Source organism: Corythoichthys intestinalis, chromosome 17 (assembly GCF_030265065.1).
Source record: "Corythoichthys intestinalis isolate RoL2023-P3 chromosome 17, ASM3026506v1, whole genome shotgun sequence".
In the NCBI taxonomy this organism is placed as follows: Eukaryota; Metazoa; Chordata; class Actinopteri; order Syngnathiformes; family Syngnathidae; genus Corythoichthys; species Corythoichthys intestinalis.
This window is the reverse complement of record NC_080411.1, coordinates 38,171,356-38,196,589: the sequence shown is the minus strand read 5'-3', so window position 1 is coordinate 38,196,589 and position 25,234 is coordinate 38,171,356. Positions and strand designations below refer to the sequence as shown.

General features: G+C 38.3%; 1 protein-coding gene across 1 annotated transcript; it reads left to right on the top strand.

The window, feature by feature from the left end:
* The first annotated feature begins 211 nt into the window (after nt 1–211).
* Nucleotides 212–24,458, top strand: LOC130905253 (sia-alpha-2,3-Gal-beta-1,4-GlcNAc-R:alpha 2,8-sialyltransferase-like). Its single transcript, XM_057818446.1, has 5 exons — nt 212–936; nt 8,571–8,597; nt 12,354–12,473; nt 14,775–15,332; nt 23,145–24,458. Exons 1-5 carry the CDS (start codon nt 779–781, stop codon nt 23,425–23,427), a joined length of 1,146 nt encoding a protein of 381 aa, XP_057674429.1. The 5' UTR covers nt 212–778; the 3' UTR covers nt 23,428–24,458.
* The last annotated feature ends 776 nt before the right edge of the window (nt 24,459–25,234 follow it).

Below are 25,234 nucleotides of genomic sequence, written 5' to 3'. Positions count from 1 at the left end.
ACAAAACATGTTTTAAGGTGCTGTAGCCCGACGCTGGATTTCGACCTACTTGCGCATTGTTGCCCCCCCCCCAGGTAAGACTAATGCCCACCCACACCTGGCATCCTGGTCACACCACTGGTAAGTAACATGAATTACATTTTGTAAGGCAGCAAGCTTGCGTTTTATTAAAGGTAAAGTCAACTCATATTTTACAGCTTACTATACCTGTATATAAAACTTTTAATAACTTCCTGATTTTTCTGCGCACGGGGAACGCATGATTTTATGGAATTATTCTTAGACGTGTCCGTCCCGTTGTGGTGAGTGTCTCGTTGATTTCAATGAGGAGAAGGATACAGCTTATCCTCGCTTGAGGATGCGGGTTTTGTGATTAGAGTGGCAGTAGAGCCGCATCTCTTTAAAGCGAACGCCGTCTTAATTAATGACACAGAGAAGGGAGGGCAAGAGATACCGAGGATGCTACTGAAGGGACACTGGTGTCGTTTCGTTTCACCGCTGCGAGGCTATTATGAGGGTTTATTGCTACGCCGACCAATTTTTTCTTTGCATACGGCCGCATATGTCGTTCTTATAGGTTATGAAATCGTATTTTTCTGAAGGACACGACATCCTTCACATCACGACGCGTCGCATCTCGCTCGTAGCCGCTCACACTGCGTCGGTTTTCCCTCCGCTTACCTCGGCAATGCCCTTCGTGTCCACGTCTCCTTTTCACTCGTTCCACATCGGCCGCATCCCCGTGCCGGGTTTGGCAACCAACTGACGCCAAGGCAGGATGATGCGCATCGCTAGCGCTCTGGGGCTTTTGATGTTCAGTTCGGCGCTGCTCATCCTGTCCCTCATCTGCTACGTGTCCATCAAGAAGGACTTCCTCCTCGGAACCACCAGATATGGACCAAACGGGGGACCCAGGATGTTCCACACGGGATATCGGTCAGTTCAAAGATATGTTTTCCTTTTCTTCTTATTTGTTTGTATCATTTCATTTAGTCCATTCTTCCTGTAGATGCTAATTCACTGACTGCAGTAGCCAAGGTGAGGGCCTCATTGCAGCCCGAACCTTGGACTGACTGTCACTATAAAATGCAGGCATTAGCTGTCATCAAGGGCGAATGTTTGCTTAGGGACAGTAGGGACAAAACATTAGCAACTTTTCAGCATGCTCAAATTATCCCCACTAACTTTTAAGCAACCTTATTTGCGTTATATAATGACTTAAGTTATGTAGGTTAATTAGATTGTCTTCCCATATGTTTTAATTGTTGTAATTGACCACACCATGATGAAGTGAATTATTTTCATTATGTTTGGACTTACATGTACCTCTTTTCACTTGCTGAATGTGCCAGTCTATTTTTGTCCTCCTATACGCACATTTGGTTGACTGATGACTTGACCCCCCACACACACACGCACGGACACACACACAGACATTAGATATTAGGGATATTAGAATTTTTTTTTTTTTTCCCAGCTAGCAGCCACTGTAAGAAATGTAAAAAGACATCAATGTTGTGGAAGCGTGGAACACACCACTAATTTTGCTATTGAAGGTCCGACCTACATCAGAGTTAGCATATCAATAAAACTGTGTGAACTTGCTAACCTGCAAAACTCCAGTAGGTAGCTGGTTAGAGAGAAGTGTCCTCCTTTATGTGTTTTCTACTGTTAACGTTAATTAAACTGTGAGAAATGTAGTGAACCAGGTTTTACCCCCTTCTCCCCAATTTTACTTTTTATTTAATTTATGTGGTCTTAAAGCAGCCCACTGGAGCTTTCATTTTTTTGTTGAGTTTGGCTGTGCTTATGGACAAAAGCAGTAGTGTTTTACCTGAAGGACACTTCCATTATTATTATTATTATTATTATTTTAGTTTATATATAGTTTTTTCACTTATATCAAAATTCTTTATTTAGACAATGTTGAGTGTTCTTAAGACAAAGGTTATTTTTTGCATTCCTGGATAGTTAAGATATGATTAACAAGCTTGTATTTATTGTATATTTTAATGTGATTTATGTTCAAATTACGCAATTTAAATTTGCTCATAAAATCCAGATTTTTTTTTTCTGAAAGTTTTAAAATGCTTCTTGAGTAAATTTCGAAAACAAAGGTTTGAATTGAACGGAACTAATAAACATAAAAGTTAGTATACAGTGCTGCTCAAAAGTTTGTGAACCCCCTCAACATTTTGGAATTTTCTATTATTTCAACCTGATTTCCTAATCAATCAATTCAGTAGTTTTTTTTTGTTTTTTTAACAGTTGTGTTGTCGAGACTAAATTAAAAAGAGTTTTCATCAACTGATGTAGGTGCAAAATTGAACTGTTTGGTCACAACCAAAACCGCCATGTCTGGCGAAAAGTCAACATTGCATACCACCAAAAGAACCTTCTCCCAAAAGTGAAGCATGGAGGTGGGAATGTCAAGATCTGGGCTTGCTTTTCATCCTCAGGACCTGGACAACTCCACATAGTCCAGGGAATCATGAATTCTGAGGAATATTGTCAAATCCTAGAACATAACCTGACGCCATCTGTTTTGAAGTTAAAGCTTGGCAGAAGGTGGATCATGCAACATGATAATGATCCAAAGCATTCCAGCAATACAACCAAGGAATGGCTGAAAAAGAAGAAGATTCGTGTTCTGGACTGGCCCAGTCAAAGTCCTGACCTAAATCCCATTGAAATGCTGTGGCGGGACCTGAAGCGAGCAGTTCATGCCAGACGCCCATCAAACCTCTCTCAACTGACTGCGTTCTGCAAGGAAGGATGGGCAAAAATCCACCAAAGTACATGTGAGAGGTTGATTAGTCACTACAGAAACCGTTTGGTTGAGGTAATCTCTGCAAAACGAGGCGCAATATCCTATTAACTGAAGGGGTTCACATACTTTTGCACACATGATATCTGAGTTTTTCTTAAATCAACCACTTTTGTTAAATAAAGAATGACAATATAACTATTTCTTTTGTTTCAGTCCATTATTTGGAATGTCAGTATTGTGGATTTGGGTATAACTAAACATTTAATAAGGTTATTTTAGTTTTTTTTTACAAAAAATCTGACCATCGCTGTGGGGTTCACAAACTTTCGAGCAGCACTGTAAGTCAATACAAATCTATTTTGCATTTATCATTAAGAATGCCCTGTCCCCAGAAAAGTGTACATGCAGGTTATTCCATATCTTCCCTACCAATGTTGAGACCAAACCTACGCCCTCATCCTCAATAGTGATATATACTGTACATAGTCTACTCACAAAACTCACGTTTTTTTTTTTTTTTTAAAACACATATTTGAAAAAAAAATTAAAACTAAGGGTGGGAACCTCTGCGTGTACCTACCGATACGATACGATTTGCTATGCAATGCTCACGATAACGATAATCACATATAAAAGTTACAACCTTTTAAACCACTGCACTTCAACACACAGATTAACAACAAATACAATACGATATCCAAAGGTTTTCAGTCTTGTTGCTCAGCGGGAACATTGACAGTTAATGGAGTTGAGTTGTTCTTACTCTTCGGTTAGAGTATATTTCCAATTTTCCATGCAACAAAAAAACATTTCATTGTTGGTTTTAATTCAGTGCCTGCTATCTGGCCTATTCAGTGCTTGCTATCTGGCAAATATGACATCTAGCACATGAGAAGTTTGGCGATAGTTTATGTTTAGGTAAAAAACGTTTGCCGGTGTTTGCGGTCTTGCTGGTAGTCCCTGGGTTATGAACGAGTTCCGTTCCTACCCTGGCGACGTAACCCGAATTTCAGCGTAAATCGGAATTAACCCTTTAAGTACCCCTAAATACCCCCTAACTCTCAAAATAACTATCTAAAAACATGTACTGTATTATATGTCATTGTACTGTCCTCGCCAAGACGTTGGAGCTAAATCCTAGCTAGAAAGCGAGCTAAGCTGTTATCTTTCCCCTCTCTCTCTCACTCTGCTGCGTGACTTCTTCGTGAGAGCAAATACGCTCTTCCTCGTGTATGCATGTGAGCAGCTCTTCATGTGTACATGCGCTCCTACTCCTCCTAATCGCGCACTGCACCAAAAGCTATTTTTAGACCGCAAGTCTGTGTGACGTCACCATCGTAAACCGGAAAGGGGTCAACTTATAAGCGCGCTCGGATACAACCAATGCTATTATTGCTTGTTGTCTGTCGATAATCTTTCAAAAAAGAACATACCGATTAAACACTGCTGCTATGGAACTTGTAGACACAACTCTAGACATTACAACCGTCCACATATGAAGGATGTTTGTGAACAATGGATTAACTTGTGCGAACATCCAAAACACCAGTTTAATGCCAGCAAGGTGAAGCCATTCACCTTCATATGCAGTAAATATTTTGTTGGGGCCCATGGTCCTACAGATCGACAAGCCATATGATATTTTTACTTATTTTTTAGTGTTGTGTTTTGCCGTGCTGCTTTTGTCTGACAATAAATGACCTGAAAAAAAAATAAAATTTAGAACCTTAGTAAGGGGGGAGTGTAAATAAATTAATAGAATTAAGATTTTTTTATAAATGAAAAAAGTGTTCGTTGGCTGTCACTGAGTAGCATTTGTGATCGCTACACAAAAATAGCAAAGTAAATTACCCCCCAAAACGGTCAGAGACGTAAGACAACCAGACGATAAAATATATAAGAAAGACAGGGAATATGGTGGTAAAGGATAGATTGTTGAAATAGGAGAATCAGTGGTGTAAGGCAATGCACACAAGAAAAAGGTGTTGATAAAAAAGCTACCTCTGGATCAGTTCAGCTCATTTTCCCATTCTTTTTCAGCCATCGACACTCAAGCCATCTCTTGAATTGAACATTTGTATGTTCTTTTACATCTTTACCAGTGAATTTGGCACAAGGGACATCATTTTCGGACAGAATTGGTAGGTTTGGCTCGGTAAACATCTCGTTCGTACACTATTTACATGCAGCTAGCATGAGAGACAAACGCGCGCTTCACCTCCCTTAGCAACAGTTGCTAACGTCATGAATATTAATGAGCAAAAGTGACATGTTGCATGTGGTACGATATTACACATTTCGCCAAATGACAGATATATATATATTGTCCCTATATATATATAAATATACAGTATACTGTGAGGTGAAATAAAATATTGTTTACCCCCCCAAAAAAAGAAAAAAACAGACAAAATGGCGGGCGAGACGCCGGTGTCGTAAAGTTGAAATCGCCTAAGTCCGGTACATCGTAACCCGGGGACTACTTGTATTTTGGTAAGAAATTTATTTAAGTCTAAAAACTGAAAACGCAGTATTATGCTACAGCTGGAAAAATCGCCGACTGAATTTTTTGTGCATCCCTTTTAACATTGTATAAAAGATTAGACATTTTGCAGTATAGCTAAAAGAATTACTTCCATCAATCAAAGCTTATCCAAAGACTCATTAGGTTTTTCCATTTTCCTTTCTTTTTTTGAAGGTACTGTCAGTTACTCAGTCACAGATAAAAGACTGTCCATAAAAGAACTGTGTTGGCACCCGATAGGGTTCAGCAGGGTCATTACAGTGCACCTCCATGGAAATCCTTCATGTGCAATCAAGAGTGCGATGCTAAAACACAGTTGATCTAGCAAAGGTTCTGGAAGTCAGCAGACTGCCCTTGACTCTGATTTACAGCACGAGCGCTCCATTCATTTCCCTCCTGCTGTAATCATTTTCTTTCTCGCTTGGCTGTCACAGTGGACCAAGGTTATGCTTTGAGTGAGTTAGGTATGAAGGTCTTTTGGTGGATGGTGGACAAACACTCACGTTTCTGATGCGATTTTTAACAATTCTGCATATGTCGTGTTGGAACTGTTTCGATTAATTGATAGATTGATTTAAAAAAAAAAAAAAAAAAAAAAGAATAACATGAGTCTACCCCATTTCTATTTGTAGATTAATCTATTCCAGGTATGTATCCGATGCGAGTGAAGTTGGCTCCAAGCTACAGCTAGCCAAAAGTCAACAAATGTCATATTTAGGGAGATCCCGATCCAATCACGTGATCGGAAATCGGGCGGTTGAAAATTGTCAGAGGATCAGAATAAGGTGAAAAGGATTCGGTTTTTCATTTTAAAAACATATGTCTTTCTGCTCCATTCTCGTACAGCCTTTCACTCTCACTCCTACTGCTTTTCTTGGTCAACAGTGCATGGGAGTTTGCTAGTTAAAGTTAACGATGATTGACAGAGTTTTGGCTTTGATCTTGCCTGAGAAGATTGGTAGCTCTACGATCAAAGGCGCAAATCTATCAATCATCGTTTAGCTCGTTTCACACTAGCGGTGGTGTGCTGTGGCAACTCATTGTGTAAGTGAGAGGCTGTTCTCAGCAGTATGAACAGATTTGAGTTGACTGGCTCAATGAAGCATTTAATAAAGAGAAGCATTTTTCTATGTTATTCTTGTTTAAAAATAATTCACATTAGGAAGGCAGCACGGTGGGACAGTAACGTGTTTAGAACTTTGATTCTCAAAATCAGGTGACTCTGACTAGTCACATTTGTTCGACAAAATAGACAGCTGGGTAAACCCAAGTGGCAGACAAGGAAACATAAAATGCTCAGTAAGTACTGAATAAAATACGTTTTAAAACTGATACTGGGAAATACAGTATATGGAGAGAGTCATCGCGGGAGGGCTGGAGAAACTGTACTCATCAAATGTCCTGCTGCAATAGCTACAATGTGAACATCCATACGAAAAGACTGGAATTTACAAAAAAAAAAAAAAAAAAGAGAGAGAATCATGACCTGTAATGTGAACAATGCCATATTCTGTTTATTGGATCTGGAGAAATGAGAGTTGATCGCAATGCTTGAGAAAAATGTACTTCTAAGAGTAGTTTTACTAAGCCATACTTTTTACTTTTACTTGAGTAGATTTGTGAAGAAGAAACACTACTCTTACTCCGCTACTTTGGGCTACACTAGTCGTTGCATTTTTCCTCTTTATTCTAGATACAGTATTAGGTTTTACTTCTTTTTTTGCCAGAGACACGAACCGTGGTTCAACCAGTTTCTCCAATGAGATGTCGCAACAATAATCACATGACTCAGTTATACCATTCAGATTGAAGCTTGCCACATGACTCAGTTATACCAACCAGATTGAAGCTTGCCATTCTAAGCTCATGCCGGCCTGCTCAATCACGTGGCGTCTTTAAAGCACCGTGAAAAAAAAGAAGTATCTAAAGCAAAGCGCCGCCGTCAACATGATTCAAAAACATGGATTTTAATCTTTTTGGCACTGATTGACCACGGAAAACTGATGATATGATCCTTTGTTTCATAATAGAAAATATGTTTGCTCCACTAGAGGGCATGAATAATGTTTCATTTCTGTAGAATTTTTTCCCTACCTTGAATTCAATGTTTTTTTTCCCTTTGGCTTAATGTGTTTATGTAATATGTCATAGTACAGTACAGTAATAACAGTCAGAGATATACGGATTATCGGCCTGGCCGATTATCGACACTGATATTAGGAAATTTGACGTATATTGGTATCGGCTTTTTTTCTTTAGTCCAACCTGCCGATATAAAAAAAAAATATATATATATAAAACTGGGTTATATATTGGATATTTCTATGATTAGTTTGTCCATAAATGTAGCCCATTTTTCTGTTGAAAAATTTCAGAGACCTATTTATTTAACCTTTTATTCAACTTTATAAGAGATATTTCTCAGTCTAGGAAATTCAGGCACTTCTGGAGCTACTATTTTCTTTTTGTGTGATTCAATAAACATGCTTTAGGCATTTCAATGAAGTTCAGTGTTTGCATTTTTCAATTTTTTACGCCAATTTTTACACTTTTACTGCAAATTAATATCGGCTCCAAAAATCGTTTATCGGTCTTGAAAAACCCATATGGGTCGATCTCTAGTTCATATGGATAACTTTGTGCTGAGAAAAAAAAAGCAATCGTTTAAAAACAAAAACAAAACAAAATCAAACATCTTAAGCAGTTACTCACAATGTTACTCATTACTTGAGTACCTATATTCTTTTCACCAAATACTTTTTTACTTGTACTTGAGTGCAGTTTACTACTTTTACTTAAGTAGTATTATTTTGAATTAAGGCTACTCTTATTTGAGCAAAATTTTTGGCTACTCTACCCACCTCTTATTAATACTTAGTTCATTTCTTTGTCACATTTAATATTTGATCCTGTCATGCATTGCCTTCTCATCATTTGCCTGCCTTCTTTCATTTTGTGTATTGGTCCAAAACTACAATCACCAATTTAAAAAAAGGAAATAGGAAAAAAAGGAATTTAAAACTAGGAAGCGCTTAAGACAGTAGGAGCTGACTGAATCGAATCTGGGTCACAATGCTATCATCCAAGTAGAGTGTTCACACCTTTGGCCAAAAACTGTTATTGCTATCAAAGCTCCAATCAGACACATTTAATTTTTACTAGACAATCCTTTGTTAATGAAATTTAAAATAATTAAATAAAATTGAATGTATGTAAATGTTTCTCTCAAGGTTTGCATTTGACTTACCATGTCTGTATGTTTTGTTTCTTCTCCAGTGAAAGGCCTCGCAAACCTGACCTTAGGTGAGTACAGACACAGCTGCTATTTGCATCATTCTGTAATTGATTAATTTGTTGATTTTTATCTAAAAAAAAAAAAGCTCTATAAATTAATATACAATACCTACAGGTTTGCGAGATTTTATGCATTGGCTGCCATTGACAAAAGTAGATATCCAATCCGTTTTAGATGGGAGGGCTGGCAGGGAATGAACGAAGCCCTCCAATTCAGAGTAGAAGGTTGAAAAGAGCCACACAATTTGATATTTATCATCGTCAAACGTCAATCGCACTGAAAAAGTTAATGTAGGGGCAAAATAAAGGGTTGAGGAGGCAAAAGGATTCCATTCATTCGTCATAATCATCATAATCCATTTTCAATACTTATCTAAGAGAAAGGCACGGCACACGCTAAAGTGGTTGCCAGACATTAGCAGGGTGCATCTTGACAAACAACAATTCTCATTTAAGTCAAAAATGCTTAGCAGTTTTTAATACGATGAGTAGTCATCAATGAAAACTCAAGTGAAGAAGCAGAAATTAAATCCTGTCTAAAAGACAATTTCCTAGTTGACTGCCATTTCATGTTTGTGATTTGGTTGAAAGAGCGGACAAGCTAAAACGCTACACTTGCACTTCCTCAATTTCACAAACCCATAAACAAGTCTGCAGCTAACTGATTTACATGCTGCACCATCACCAAGTTACTACTCACTGGTGGTCCATTGCTGACTTGTAAAGACTTATGTCTTTCCTCTCTACCAGTCAATAAGCAATAAAACAAAGACATTAGTCAGGTAGAGTTAGTAGTAGACATGTCTATAATCTGCACAAAAGATAGTTTCTTTGTTCCTGTGTTCCTTTTTATATGAATGTTACATATTTTTAAATGTAAAAATATGTTTGTTTGTTTTTTTTTAAAACTAATACAGTACGTAGTAAAATAAAGTTAATTGAACTGAATAACTGTAGGTCCTCTACTTACGAAATTAATTGGTTGTGAAAGCAGTTTCGTAACAAAATTTCTGTAAGTAGAGACGCGTTATCCATGTAAATACCGTAATCTGTTCCAAGTCCCGCAAAATTCAGACAAAAATCTTTTGTAATGCATAAAAAATGCATCAAAAATGTAACAAATACATGTTACAGTTACTGTTGCACTGATACCATTTGTTTGCCCCGATACCAATACCTGGCTGTTCTGTATTGGCCGATACCGATGCCACTCCATCTATATAAATATAACGTATTTTTCGGACTGAAGAGGAAAAAAAAACATATAAGTCACACCGGAATATACCAGTAAGTCGCATTATCGGGGGAAATTTACTTGATAAATTCCAACACATATAACAGATATGTCATCTTGAAAAGCAATTTAAAATAAAAAATACAATAGAGAACAACATGCTGAATAAGTGTACAGTATGATAATGTTACATGATGCATGAACAACAAAACGCGAACGTGGCCGGTATGTTAACGTAACATAGCTATTAAGAGTTATTCAGATAAGTATCTATAACATAAATGCTAACAAGTTTACGAAACCATCAGTGTCACTCCAAAACAGCAAAATAACATTTGAAATGATATAATAATGTGTTAATCATTTCACACATAAGTCTTTCCTGAGTATAAGTCGCGCTACAAGCCAAACTATGAAAAAAAAACTGCGACTTATTGTCCAAATAATACGATATATATATAATTTTAAAAGTGCTACATAATTTGATGTGAAATTATTGCTATCATGGCTTTGTCAGGCTGCTGCTTACCGTTGAGAAACAGGAAAAAGGCTGATACAAAGTGAATCCAGTCGAACTTTTTATTGCATACCTGGTATGGGTGACAATAGTTGAATAAACCTTTGGCTTTCAACGGCCAAAATAGTACTAAATTTGTGAAATTAAAATAATAAACTCTAAATGAACTAAATAAACTTTTTTAGACCTCTCAAAGGCCAAATAGTGCAACTTTCATGAAATTGTAAATACTGTAATAGTAATTGACCATAGCAACCTGTCTCTCTATTAGCCTCCCTCTTTGTGCACCAGCAGCAACATAACTCAAATCCATCTATAGCAACGCACAAACGCAAACAGCGTACACCCACACACCCACACACACACCCACACAGCTTAGCCACTTAGCTTAGCTTACTTTGTTTACTTCTACAGCACTTTTGAAACAGGCCTCAAATTACTGCGGTATTTCTTTCAGTAAACGACAAGAAAAGTAAAGTACCTTTGACTTTAAGTTGCTCCAAATGAGCAGCAAGAGCTTGGCCGGTATTTGTCATCCCTTGAATTCATTCGCATGAAGTACTACGCTTTCCAGTCGGCTGTCAAGCTAAGCAGGGAAAGTTGGCTGACTTGGCTGCTCCAGACGTCGGTTGAAAAGCTTATGGCCCCTGCCTTTTCCAGTTTTTCTAAAACATGTTTCTTTACTTTATTTTTTTAGTGCAGGATAGTCGTCTCCTTAATGTATTTGTGACTTGGGACCTTATACTTAGGTACTGCGTGAGCCATAAAAAAGCAGGATTCCCAAGCTTTCAACGAAAGCAAGGGGCAGGTTACAGACAACAGTCATTTTTTTCAGACTTTTCGGATTTTTTCTTCTCGTCCCACTGCCCAGGGTTTGTTGCTGCGGTCCATCCCCAGCCATTGTACTCAATACTGAAATATTCCGAAACTGCCGAAATGCTCTTCTCCTACTCCTAGATTGTTTTTCCTCCATATGAAAAAGCTGCCCCGCATTGGTTAAGAGCAACTATTGGCCTGCTCTCATTGGTCTGGAGCAGGTCAATAGTGATAGCTGCTTGCCATGCAAAGTAATCACGTGTGATCGCACAGCACAGAGTGTAGTGAGTGTCAAGAGAAAAAAAGCTGCGTTCAGTGTTACTGAACCGGTAAATGGTATTGGCACCCTGTTTGTTGGTACTCACCGATATTCCCCTGCCGATACTGGTATCGGTCCATCAGTATTTACTATTAGGTTATTGCACAATAAACATAAAATCATAGTCGGCATAAAGTAAAAATCCAAGAATAGGGTAAAGAATAAAAGTTAATACACTCATGTAAACTGTCGGAACACGGGGGTGTATGAAGAGGACGCTGAGATACATGCATACAGTAAAGGTCCCGCTACTGTCAATTGGATTCCAGGAATGCTACGCAATAGCCAATGGCAGAACAGCTATGAGTATGTTACGTTCAATAAACTCTGGGAGCTGTGAATACCAGCCACACAGTATTTTTGCCATTCGTATCCTGAAATTTCTTTCGTAACAAGAGGCGTGTCTTAACCTGAAAATTCTGTATGTAGAGACGTTCCTAAGTAGAGGTACCACTGTAAATTGAAATTTGAGGCAATATGAGTCTAATGGCCCACCTTGTCATATCAGATATCAGAATGGTAAGGGAACCAATACTTGAAAAAAATGAGCTCAAGTAACCTCAGACACATGTATTTTTGGTTGCTGTTTCTGTTCCTGCTGCTGTTTTTTTTAACTGATGTTCTATTGTACAATGTGACCTAAGCTTTGTAATTACAGGAAAAACATATTTTAGCATTGTGCGTGTTTAACTGTAATTGTTGAAGACTTACTTGTTTGAGTCCAGTTGCGAGCAAAAATACAATAAATATAAAATGTGTTCTTTCTTGATAGTAAGCATACCACTTACTCTAAAGAGGATTCTGAAGTAGGCACAAAAACCAAAGCTTTGCATTGAAGCTTCTTGACTATGTCCCCCTTTTTCCTCTTACCCCATGCAGCTCCCAGTTGGCACTGAAGTATCTGGATCCATTTTTTACAACACGGACCAATGCTCCTATTGAGGATCTGAAGAATTCATCTAAATGGAGGTACAACAGCACAGCTTTTATCCAACAGAGGTACGTATGCTTGTGTAAAAAAGTCATAACACAAGGATTTAGATCGTATTTGACATACATTATATGAAAATGATAAACAATTTTATTATAATGTTGATGTTACATTGTGATTTGCGGAAAGCATGTTTTTTCCATTAATAGTTCCTAAGCGTGGCAACATGCATGTCAGGGGTTGACAATAAGGGAAATTAGTGCATTTTAAAGTTCCTGGCCCCACTATCAAAACCACTGGCCAAGGTCAATGTGTCAGTTATTGAGCCCAATAATCACGAAAAAGAACAATTTGCTTGAATAACATAAAGAACTTTTTTTTTTTTGAGGTAGATTTAATTAAAAGTGCAACAAAACGGTGACAAAACATGAATGTAGTGAAAATAATCCTATTCCAATTCCATAATCACTCCAGTATAGCCAGTTTTTCCTCTATCTCCTCCTCAGTTGATTGATTTTTTTCGCCCTGGTGCCCAGGAAGGGTACTCAGGGCATCTATTTTGCTGTAATGTCAGCATGTAAGAAACTGGCGTCAGCATTTAGCCGTTTTCAACTTTACGGAGTGCACCAACCAACAAGAATATCCCAACCAAGAACATGGATAAATCCAAGCCAACTCCACTGACCACTTTCCATAGACTTCATAATGATATTGACAGGTCATATCTGTCAGACACTGCACCACGCCTTCAAGTAAGGGGCCTGCCCACACACAGCATCAAGAGACATTATTCTCAAACACACGCACGCAGCGATCTAACGCCAGATTTAGGTTGAAAAAGTACAAAAGCTGAACTGCATACAAACAGAAAGGATTGTCTCAGGAGTGATTTGTTTGAGGATTCAAGGTGATTATATTTTTCGTACAATGCATGCATTTAGAAACGTGAAAAAAAAATCAATTGGAGAAATTGGCCGCTACAGTATTGGCGTCATAGTTCGCAATATTTACATAAAATGCTAACTGCTGGGTTTTTTTTGCTTTTAACCAAGAATCGAGACTGTTTACGTCCATATCTATAAAGAATTCAGGGATTTCAGAATTTATTCATAAGAATTTTCAACTGAAAAAGCTTTTTGTTTTCGTAAGGCCGCAGCTACATTTGCTTACTGACTAGCATCATAGTTTGCAATATTTACATAAAATAAATGCTAACTGTACGTTTTTTTGTTTTTAATTAAGAATCGAGACCGTTTCACGTTCATACCTATAAGGAATTCAGGGATTTAAGCATGTATTCACAAGAATTTTCACTAAAAAAAGGTATTGTCTGTGATTCCACTCGGTCAGCTGTGACGGCCACGCCAACAATGCAGGCCCCCTATTAACCGGCCCCGTGCCCCGTGTCCAGTCAATATATTATGAAGTCTATGCACTTGCAAATATTTACAAATATGTTAATGTTTTCGGGAAACAAACACACACAAGACAAACACTTTTCTTGGTAGCTCCATGGAGGCGTGCCCACGGGAGAGCCCCATACCTGGGTGTAGCTTTCTTTTCTTCCTTTGACTGCCCTCTGGAAGCCTCCCCCTGCTCAGCTGTCGTGGCAACAATTTAGAAGTCAAAGAGATGACTAAGGCAATTATGGCTAATCATTTTCAAGCTAGATCATCGTTATGACGATATTATTTTCTATATTCTCTTCTATTATTTTATAGTCAAGTGGATGAATTATCCCATGTTATGTTCGTACCAGAAGTTTCATACTCGTTAACTTTTCTCCAACTTACTTGTCTGCATATGTGGGCATTGATCTGCACACCACAGAGTAAATATCGGTTTTTGTCTCATCATAGCGGAGTCAATTCCAGCGGTCTCGCCACTTGGACTAAAACTTTCTCTCCCTTTTCTTTTCATATTGGATTTCACTTTCCCTCCATTCCACTAGTGACTTTTTCTTTCTTGAGTTGTCTTCTTTTCTCTAGTGCTTGGCCGGGTCCTGGGGGTTTCAGAAACATGTCGTCTTGTAGTATAACATTAGGTGGGTACTGAGATATAGACAAACAATCAGCAGCAGTAATCAGATCAGGATAGCGTGACATCGTCAAAACACCGAACCATTGGGAATTAATGAAAAGTAAGATTTTTTTAAATTTATTTTTTTTTAATTAATGCATAAGTTTTACTGCCGTTACCGGGCCAGTGGTTGGAGCATTCTGGTGGCCCTGACGGTTTTAAAAGTACATCGAGGCCACTGAGTCATTTATATTGTCAACCCCTGCATGTACAGGTGCCAATACAAATAGTATTTGAGCATCGTCAACATTTGACTTTAACCTGCTCATCCAATATTTTCTTTCTTTCAGGAAGGAAATCTCTCAATACATCAATATTTCCCACAACTTCACATTAACGCGTAGCATAGTCCACATTGGCCAGCTAATGCATTTTGACTACTCCAGTCACAAGTACGTCTACTCCATCGGCGAAAACTTCCACTCCCTTCTCCCCGAGGTCTCGCCTATTCTTAACAAGCACTACAATGTCTGTGCAATTGTTGGCAACAGTGGAATCCTCACTGGGTCACGTTGTGGTGATCAGATTGAAAAGTTTGACTTTGTCTTCCGCTGCAACTTTGCACCGACCGAGGTTTTTAAAAGAGATGTTGGGCGGCGGACCAACATGACGACCTTCAACCCTAGCATTTTAGAGAAATACTACAACAACCTATTGACGGTGCAGGACAGAAATAACTTCTTCTTAAGCTTGAAGAAGATGGATGGTGCAATTCTGTGGATCCCAGCTTTCTTCTTCCACACATCAGCCACAGTGACCAGGACACTGGTGGACTTTTTTGTGGAACATCGCGAAAGGCTGAAGGTCCAGCTGGCCTGGCCAGGAAATATCATTCAGCACATAAACAAGTAAGACCGACATCCTCACATACAAAAAACACAATTTAGTTCTTTAACAAAGTAAAAGTACTGATAATTAGAAGATGCAATCTCTGGAGAAATTGCTTGGGGAAACTTTGCTCTTTCTCTCTGTCAGGGTCACGTCCTCTTAATTTTGGGGCGTTTTCGGGTCACTTCCTTGTTAACTAATTGGCTGCCGTTGACAGCGCTAGATGTCCAATCTATTTGAACTGGAAGGGACGAATGAAGGTTCGCCCGTCCCAATCCAAAAAGATTGGATGTCTATTTGCACTGAAATATGAGCTTGTCCTCCCAGTTTAAACAGATTGGATGTCTATCGTTGTCAATGCCGGGCAATAGGGTAATTTTGGGTCACTTCCTTGTTAATTTGAGGGTCATTGAGGTCATTTTTACATTTTCCAGTTGTTATTTGGGTTCCTGTTTTTTTAAAGGCATTTCTGGGTCACTTCCTGTTTATGTCGGGTAATTTTTTCCCATTAGAAATGAATGGGGCCATTGGCAATAAATGGTGGAAAACGTTTTTCATTCAATAGTAGTACAGTGGGACCTTGACATATGACGGCTTTGACACCCGATTTTTTCGACATCCGACGTAAAATTTGACTCGCCATTTGTTCCTACATCCTACGACATGCTCGAAATATGATGATTTATTACAGCGCCGCAGTTTCTTTGATTTACCACAAGACGGACGCGCGGCGGATTTTCTTGTGAGAGAAATCAACATGGGTTCCAAAAATGTTATTGCAGGTGGGGAAAAAGCAAAAACGTCACGCTTACCATTGAAATGAAGATGGAAATAACAGAAAAATATGAGTTTGGTGTGCGGGTCCATGAACTGGCTTGACAATACGGTCTCGACGGTCCTCTTCCGACCTCCGTTCACCAGTCTTTCTAAGTTAAGGTGACAGTTATTATTGTGGTAACATCACCAAATAAATCGCCAGCTTCGTCAGGTTTTTAATCATTTATTTCAGAACTTGTGCAACACAACACGCCTAATGTCAGCTGCAGTTGATGCCCACAACGATATTTAAGAAGAAAGTATCTACCGCACCTTTCACTCTTTCGTCAGTCACACGGTGCGTTGAGATACAGCATGCAAAACACATCCGCCACATTAGAGCCTGATTCGTTACATTATTATAGGAATTATTATTTATAATTATTATTATAATACTGTATTATCATTCTGATTTTTATTCATAATTTATTTGTTTTGCTATGTTTAATTGCCATTTGTAATAGACCAGCAGTATTTATAAAGGATTTAGTGTAGGTTTTTGGGCTGCGGAACAAATTAATGAAATTATAATGTATTCTTATAGGAAAATCCTGCACGACATACGACCATTTAGACTTACAAACAAAGATCTGGAACGAATTAACTTCGCATGTAGTACAGTGGTACCTCTACATTAAATATCTACAGATCTTTTGGAGCCGATATTCATTTGCAGTTGAAGTGTAAACATTGGCGTAAAAAAACTGAATAATGCAAACACTGTACTTCATTGCATTGCCTTTAGCCTGTTTATTGAATTACACAAATAGAAAATAATAGCTCCAGAAGTGCCTGAATTTCCTAGACTCAGAAACCTGAGGGCCTTTAAAAGGTGGAAAGGCGCAATACAATGGTAACTCCAGTTACTGTTACCATTTAACCAATCAGAAGACGGGGTGAAGAGACAGCATGCAGGAGAGAGAGGCGCGCTGTATCTGAGCCGAAGTAACCTAGTTTTAAATTGATTTTTTCATATTGGTTGGTCGGATTAATTAAGGGTCTGATACCTCAAATACATATACATCAAATACATATACATCAAATTTCATAATATCGGCGTCGATAATCAGTTTATCTCTACTCTACATAAGAATTTAATTCATTCCAGGACCTGGTTTGTAAGTCGAAATGGTCGTATGTCAAGTGGGTTATTCCCATTGGAATACATTATAATTTGACTAATTTTTTCCACAGCCCAAAAACCTACGCTAAATCGTTAATAACTACTGCAGCTATAATTACAAATAACAATTACACATAATAAATAATTATGAATAAAAATCAGAATAATAATAGTAATAATAATGTAACGAATCGGGTTCTAATTTGGCGGATGTGTTTTGCATGCTGTACCCGAACGTACCGTGTGATTGACGACAGAGTGCGAGAGGTGCGTTACTGTGGGAAGCTTTTATTTTCTCTTTTCATGTTCTGTTTTTGTTGACGTCAGCTACAGCAGACAGTAGCCGTGTTATGTTGCACAAGTTCTGAAATAAATGATTAAAAACCTAATGAAGCTGGCGACCTCCTTACCGATGTTACAATAATAATAATATTAGTGAGATTCATCCTCGAGATCGTTGTAGATATATTCCAGCCGTATCGTCGAGCCCGTTCACTGACGCGCACACCACACTCATATTTTTCTATCATTTCCTTCTTAATTTCAATGGTAAGCGTCTTACTTCTTTCCCTTTTTCACCACCTGCACTAACATTCTTGGGACCCATGTTGATTTCTCTCACAAGAAAATCAGCCGTGTCACAGCACTAGGTTTGTCGTGTCATATTTATTTCCTGCTTTATTTTGTAGGTCTAACCCTCCTTGTTTCAGAGAACTTGCCCTTCCTCTTGTCCTCCCTAACCCTTAATGCCTGCAACATGAAGCAATTGTCAGAGAATCCCAAAACTTAAAAAATAAGGTCCTAATGGTACTTTTTTCAAATTTGAAGAAAAAGAAAAATCAAAATGAAAATGTATAATAAGTGCTCTAATATCTATAACCCTAGGCTAAATCCAGATTTTTTTTTCTCATGGAACCTGCAGATGCATGTGTTGACGAGGATCCATCTTTTTTTTTTTTTTTTTTTTTTAAATTTCAAAATTCTAATTTAGTCTCAAAATAATGAAATTCTGAGTGTATGTGTGTGTGATACACTCGGCTAGATTAATCACCAATTGGTTCCACATTACCTTTTGTGTGTGTATATATATTGTCAGTCTTCCCTTTGTGTTGTCACTCGAGCCAGCTATTGTCCACAGCCAAAGTCACCTCGTAAATCAGGTCTAGAAGAATTTTGTAAGGCTTTTTGAGTTTGTTTGCGACTTTTATGTCCTCCATGGTGGAGTGAAATTTTGTTTGAGACCCTTCTTTGTTTGTTTTTACATAGGGTTTATAAAATATAGAGTCTTTTAACCAAGAAAAACTCTGCATCCGAGTCCTGCCTCGAGTCCCGTCCTGACAAGCCGTGCGTCCGGGAAAATTGCGACACTGTCATAAATTGTCGGATTTCGAGCATATCGTCCTATGTCAAGACAAATGACGAGTCAAATTTTACGTCGGATGTTGTGTCGACATACAATCGGTTTGACACACGACACTTTTCGACATCCGACGTAAAATTTGACTCGCCAATTGTTCCTACATCCGACGACATGCTTGAACTACGACGATTTATGACAGACAGATTTTCTTGTGAGGGAAATCAACATGGGTTCCAGGAATGTTAGTGCAGGTGGTGAAAAATCGTGACCATTGCCATTGAAATGAATAGAAAATATCAGCATGGTGTGCGCATCAGTATACCGGCTTGACAATACGGCCATAGAATGTATAGACCCTACCCACGTGACGTCACAACTCCTTCCTCCTGACTGGTGCCGCCCAATTGTCCGTCAACACATCATGTTTCCCTGTTACGGCTACGTACATTCCTCCTATTTACGACGTGTTTTTCTGCTCGTTAACATTAATAATCAAAATGGTGAAGGCGTGTGTGGCGGTCGGTTGCAATAACAGAGAAGATAGACGGAGAAGACGGAGAGACTTGAAGTTCTACCGGATTCCAAGAGACCCGGAGAGAAGAGAGCGAGATGGGCTGCTGCAATTCGACGAGAAAACTGGGCTCCAAACGATTACCACAGATTATGTAGTAGTCATTTTATATCTGGTAAAATGCATTTAATATATATTTAGAGGGTTTTGGGCTGACAACCACAATTAAGATCATTGCTAGGCTAATCGCCGACAACATACACGTATGTATGTAGTGAGAGTGCTATCGCTAAACCATATAAACATTAAAAGCCCTAACTCCATTGACAAACGACATGAAATACATTAGACTTGACAGTGGATGTTAGCAATAACAAAAGATTTTGAATTGAAAATTTCGTAACTCACCTTTCCAAGCACAAGATAGATTCCTGCCGAATTTTCGTGGACGAGGACCTGTTTCACCCAACCAGCAACGAAGTATTTATAAGCCTCCAAGCTCTTAAAGTTTTTCAAACTTTCGTGAGAATAGGCTGATTTTGTGTGGACAAGATAGTTGTACAGTTCAGGGTAGCTAGCAGATGTCAGGCAAATACGGCGGAGACAGCGGGTCGAAAAACATCGATTTAGGCATAAAATATGGATCTGGTGAATGGATAAACTGAAGCTTTTCCACATAACGCATTTTATGCAACGCATCAAGTGAGTTTACGGCATCCGAAAGCACCGGGTCTTCCATGAAATGCATTATAAATTGCTCGATCAATTGAGACCATTGATAATACAGATACAAAATGACGGACAGGTGGGCGGAACCATACAGCGAGCATGTGATTTTGTGACGTCGGTGGGTAGGGTCTATAAGATCTTAACGATTCTCCTCTGACCTCCGTTCGCCAATCTTTATAAGTTAAGGTGACAGTTAATATTGTGGTAACATCGCCAAAAAATCGCCAGCTTTGAAAGGTTTTTAATCATTTATTTCAGAACTTGTGCAACACAACATGCCTACTGTCTGCCGCAGTTGAACAAAGTGAAAGTAAAAAGTCTGTCTTCCGATTTTCTTTCATAATTTATTTGTTTTGCTCTGTGTAACTGCTATTTGCAATAGTACCAGCAGCATTTATTAAGGATTTAGTGTAGGTTTTCGGGTTGTGAAACGAATTACTGGAATGATAATGCATTCTTATTGGAAAATCCTGCTCGGCATATGACCATTTCTACTTACCAACAAGGTCCTGGAACGAATTAATTTCGTATGTAGAGGTACCAGTGTGGATTCTCAGTGGATTCTCCACTATGTAGTTAATACTCTGTATAACAGGATTTGTCGCAAAGCACCTTGTAAAGTTCAAGATGTGTCATTGTTTGTAATTAAGATTGTTATATTGCTAATTCAGACTTGACTATTTGAACAACAGCTGATATTTAACTTCGTGTATGCGCGTGTGTGGACGTGTGTGTATGTCAAAGAGAAGATTTCATATACTTAAGTTCCAAAGCAAGATTATTCGAAAACTATTATTTAGTGAAAGGTATGGCACTGTGTTGAAACTGTGAAGAGGGATTTAAAGCAGCTTTTTAGTGTTGTCGTAGCAGAATGGGCCACTCTTACAGTAGCCTAATCTTTACCAAGCCCATTAAGTCTACCTGCTGGGTAAGTAATACCAAGTTTAAGCAGCTCAAGCAGGCTTTTAGCACCTCAACCACTTGGCCAGGACCTTTTGTTGAAGCCATTTTGAAGAGTTTCCACTCGAACTGCTTTGTGAAAAGAATGAAAGACACGATTAGCCATCACAGCTATAACTAATCCATTTAAGACTTCCGATGAACCTTAGTAAAGATATGAATGATAAAAATATTAAAACAAATATGAAAATCTAAAAAATTTTGTTAGATAGGGATGTCACTTCTTAACCTAAAATAATTTGAATGTGAATAGGAAATGACTCCACTCCTTTAAAAAAAAAAAAATTAATTTCAGAATTTAAAAAAACACCCATCATTCTGACAAGTTAGATTCTGTGAAGAGACTGGAGTTTTGTTTTAATTTAGCATAGTCAAAAAACAAACAGACAAACAAACAAACACACAAAAACGCACGAAATTTAAACGATCAACTATCATAATTTTATTTGCTTTCATATATATATATATATATATTTTTTTTTTTAATAGTACATGTCATTTCAGGAATCCCACCATAAGGACATATACCTCTTCATTAAATCAAGGAAAATAATTACAGGAATAGACTTCATTATGGATTGACGGGACACGGGACGCGGCCCAATGAAAATGGCCGTCAAAGCTGACCGAGTGGAGTCACAGACAAAGAGCTTTTTCCATTGAAAATTCTTGTGAATAAATGCTTAAATCCCTGAATTCTTTATAGATATGGCCATAAAACAGTCTTGATTCTTGGTTAAAAGCAAAAAAAAAAAAAAAACCCTGCAGTTAGCATTTATTTCATGGAAATATTGCGAACTATGATGCTAGTCAGTAAGCAAATGTTGAGGCGGCCTTATGCAAACAAAGAGCTTTTTCTGTTGAAAATTGTTTTAATAAATGCTTAAATCCCTAAATTCTTTATAGATATGGACGTAAAAGAGTCTCGATTCTTGGTTTAAAGCAAAAAAAGACGTGCAGTTAGCATTTATTTTACATAAATATTGCGAACTATGATGCTTGTCAGTAAGCAAATGTAGAGGCGGCCTTATGTAAACAAACAATTTTTTTTGTTGAAAATTCTTGTGAATAAATGCTGAAATCCCTAAATTCTTTATAGATTTGAACGTAAAACTGTCTAGATTCTTGGTTTAAAGCATTAAAAAAAAAAAAAAAAAAAAAGTGCAGTTAGCATTTATTTTACGTAAATATTGCAAACTATTACACCAGATTAGGGCTGCAGCTATCGATTAATGTAGTAGTCGATTAATCAATGAACCATTAGTTCGAGTAATCAGATAACGAACATGAAAAATTAAATTACCTGACCTGAGCCTCAAACGGTATGAAACATAAATAAATGAGGATCTATGTACAACAAAAGAACAATTGGCTAACTTACATAGCAAAAGTCTGCAATTTTAAATGCTATAAAATACTAACTTTTTTTTTACATTGCTCTTAACAAATGGTTCAGACTCATATTCCCACAAAAATCGGCTAAAAATACCTATAAACGAAATAACGAATGCATTAAAAAAACACATTAGCTCAAACAAAAACGTAGCTTATGTTGGTCATAACAGGGAGCACTTGGATTCAGCCATGCGAAATAAGGCAGACTAGAAGGCTGTGTATCCACCCAAATCAATAAAACTAAATCCAAACACTTTCAAAATAAACCATTATAACCCCACTTAAATTAAACGAATACTCGAAACAGCAAGATATAATTCGAATCTTTTTTTTCTAATCGAATACTCGAGTTAATCGATTAATTGTTGCAGCACTACACTAGATATGGATGTAAAACCGTGTCGATTCTTGGTTTAATGCAAAAAAAAAAACAAAAAAAAAAAAACGTGCAGTTAGCATTTATTTTACGTAAATATTGCGAACTATGACGCCAATGCCGTAGCGACTAATTTCTCCCATTGATTTTTTTCCCACGTTTTAAAATGCGTGCATGGTATGAAAAATATAATAATTACCTTGATCCTCAAACAAATCACTCCTGAGACAATCCTTCCAGTTTGTATGCAGTACAGCTTTCGTACTTTTTCAACCTAAATCCGGCATTGGATTGCTGCATGTGTCGTTGCGACCAACTGCAAATAACTGAAGCGGAGTGTGGGATGGCCCCCTACTTGAAGGCGTGGTGCATTGAGCCATAAATATAATTATGAAGTCTATGCTACAGGAATGGTGGGGTAGGGGCATTATAAATTGAAATAGCATCAGCATAAATACTCTCTATACTGTAATTTGTAAAGGGGTTTGTAACTTCATTGCTAGTTGATGTTATTTTATTGTACTGGTCTGCTTTCTAAAGAACTGTTCTCTTAAAATTCCAGCTACTGGAAAACCAAACAACTGTCGCCAAAACGTCTGAGCACTGGCATCCTGATGTACACTTTGGCATCTTCTATGTGTGACCAAATCCACTTGTACGGATTCTGGCCATTCGGCTGGGACCCAAACACGGGGAAGGAGCTGCCTTATCACTACTACGACAGGAAAGGCACCAAGTTCAGCACCCATTGGCAGGCGATCCATCAATTGCCGGCCGAGTTCAAACTACTCTACAAGATGCACACAGAGGGACTGCTGAAGCTCAGCATCTCTCACTGTGCTTAGATATGAAACTGCTGTAGGTATATCAAATGTTTCAACAGAGCTTCTACAGGCGAGAGTCCTACAAAGGACCAACTGGACGAGGAGTGATGAATGCAGTTTACTACAGTACAGACTTGACAGAAAAGCACAGTGGACCCTTGTACTAGTTTAGCACAATATTAAAGAGTATATAAATGGTAAGCTGTGTTGACTCTACTTTGAAACTGTATATACAAAGTTTATTCACATAAGCCAAATTCACTCCAAGATCCCTAAGGGCTTCACAGACACACAGATCATTTTAACTCATTGGTTGTCATTGATGTGATAGAAGAGCCAAACTTTTTTTTTTTTTTATTGACTTTTTTTAACATTGACCACACAATAACTGGCACAATAACACCTACAACACTAAAATTAAGGAAACACATCAACAATGTTCCTAATGTTGTCACGCTTCTAACTTTATACATATACAGTGTATCACAAAAGTGAGCACACCGCTCACATTTCTGCAGATATTTAAGTATATCTTTTCATGGGACATCACTGACAAAATGACTCTTTGACACAATGAAAAGTAGTCTGTGTGCAGCTTATATAATAGACTTAATTTATTTTCCCCTCAAAACACCTCAAAATATAGCCATTAATGTCTAAACTCCTGGCAACAAAAGTGAGTACACCCCTTAGAAAAAAACGTACATCCCTAAATGTCCAAATTGAGTACTGCTTGTAATTTTCCCTCCAAAATGTCATGTGACTCGTTACAGAAGTGCTGTCAGCATTGCTGCAGAGACTGAAGTGGTGGGGGGTCAGCCTGTTAGTGCTCAGACCATACGCCACACTCTACATCAAATTGGTGTGCATGGCTGTCACCCCAGGACGAAGCCTCTTCTGAAGATGGTACACAAGAAAACTCGCCCGTCTCATCAGACCATAGAACATGGTTCCAGTAATCAGTAATCCATGTGCTTTGTTGACATGTCTTCAGCAAACTGTACGGGCTTTCTTGTGTACCTTCTTCAGAAGAGACTTCCTCCTGTGGTGACAGCTAGGCACAACAATTTGATGTAGAGTGCGGCGTCTGGTCTGAGCACTAACAGGCTGCCCCCCCCCCCCCCCCCCACTGCTTCATTTTGTCAGTGTTGTCCCATGAAAAGATATAGTTAAATATCTGCAGAAATGAGAGGAGTGTACTCACTTTTGTGATGCACTGTACATATATAAGAGATGAAGCACTTATTGAATGTTTCAGGCACTGGAAACTGGAAAAGGCGGAATTGGAAGAACCATCATGGGAGGAAAAACCTCTGTATGGTATATACCATGGACAGATAACTGAAGTGACAGATCTAAACAAGTTCTACTACAGGTTAGCGAGGGGTTGGACTTAAAGGGAACTTCGAACTTAAAGACTTGTAGGCTCTAATAAGCCACAATTGTTCTCGTTTACTAAAATATTTTATTAGAAACACATAAAATGTTCCCATTTATTTAAACATTTATAATATTTAGTTCATGTTCTGACCTACAGAGGCCGCCATGTTTTATGTGGGCAATGGATGCTCGGGGTGATGACGTAGTTGGCCTGGACTGGGAGAATAGCTGTGCTTGCTAGCAAACAAAGCTAGTGTGACGACTGGGATGATTTTGTCACATTCTGCAAATTGTTTTGTTACAGAGCTGTTGAATGAGTTCCCAACGTAGTACCTGCATCTGATTCCAGCTGATCAGCAGCGTCTTTAAACCAATCCCACGCAGGTTGCCGAGATATTGACTTGTTGCCATTTGACAGTTTGTATTCTTAATCCCTTCATTGCTTGCC

Bases quoted from the DNA above. Each gene is read 5' to 3' on its own strand.
- LOC130905253 (XM_057818446.1), top strand. From the start codon at position 779: ATGATGCGCATCGCTAGCGCTCTGGGGCTTTTGATGTTCAGTTCGGCG. The intron at 937-8,570 runs GTCAGTTCAAAG...TTTCTTCTCCAG, and splicing joins ATGTTCCACACGGGATATCG to TGAAAGGCCTCGCAAACCTG. The intron at 8,598-12,353 runs GTGAGTACAGAC...TACCCCATGCAG, and splicing joins CCTCGCAAACCTGACCTTAG to CTCCCAGTTGGCACTGAAGT.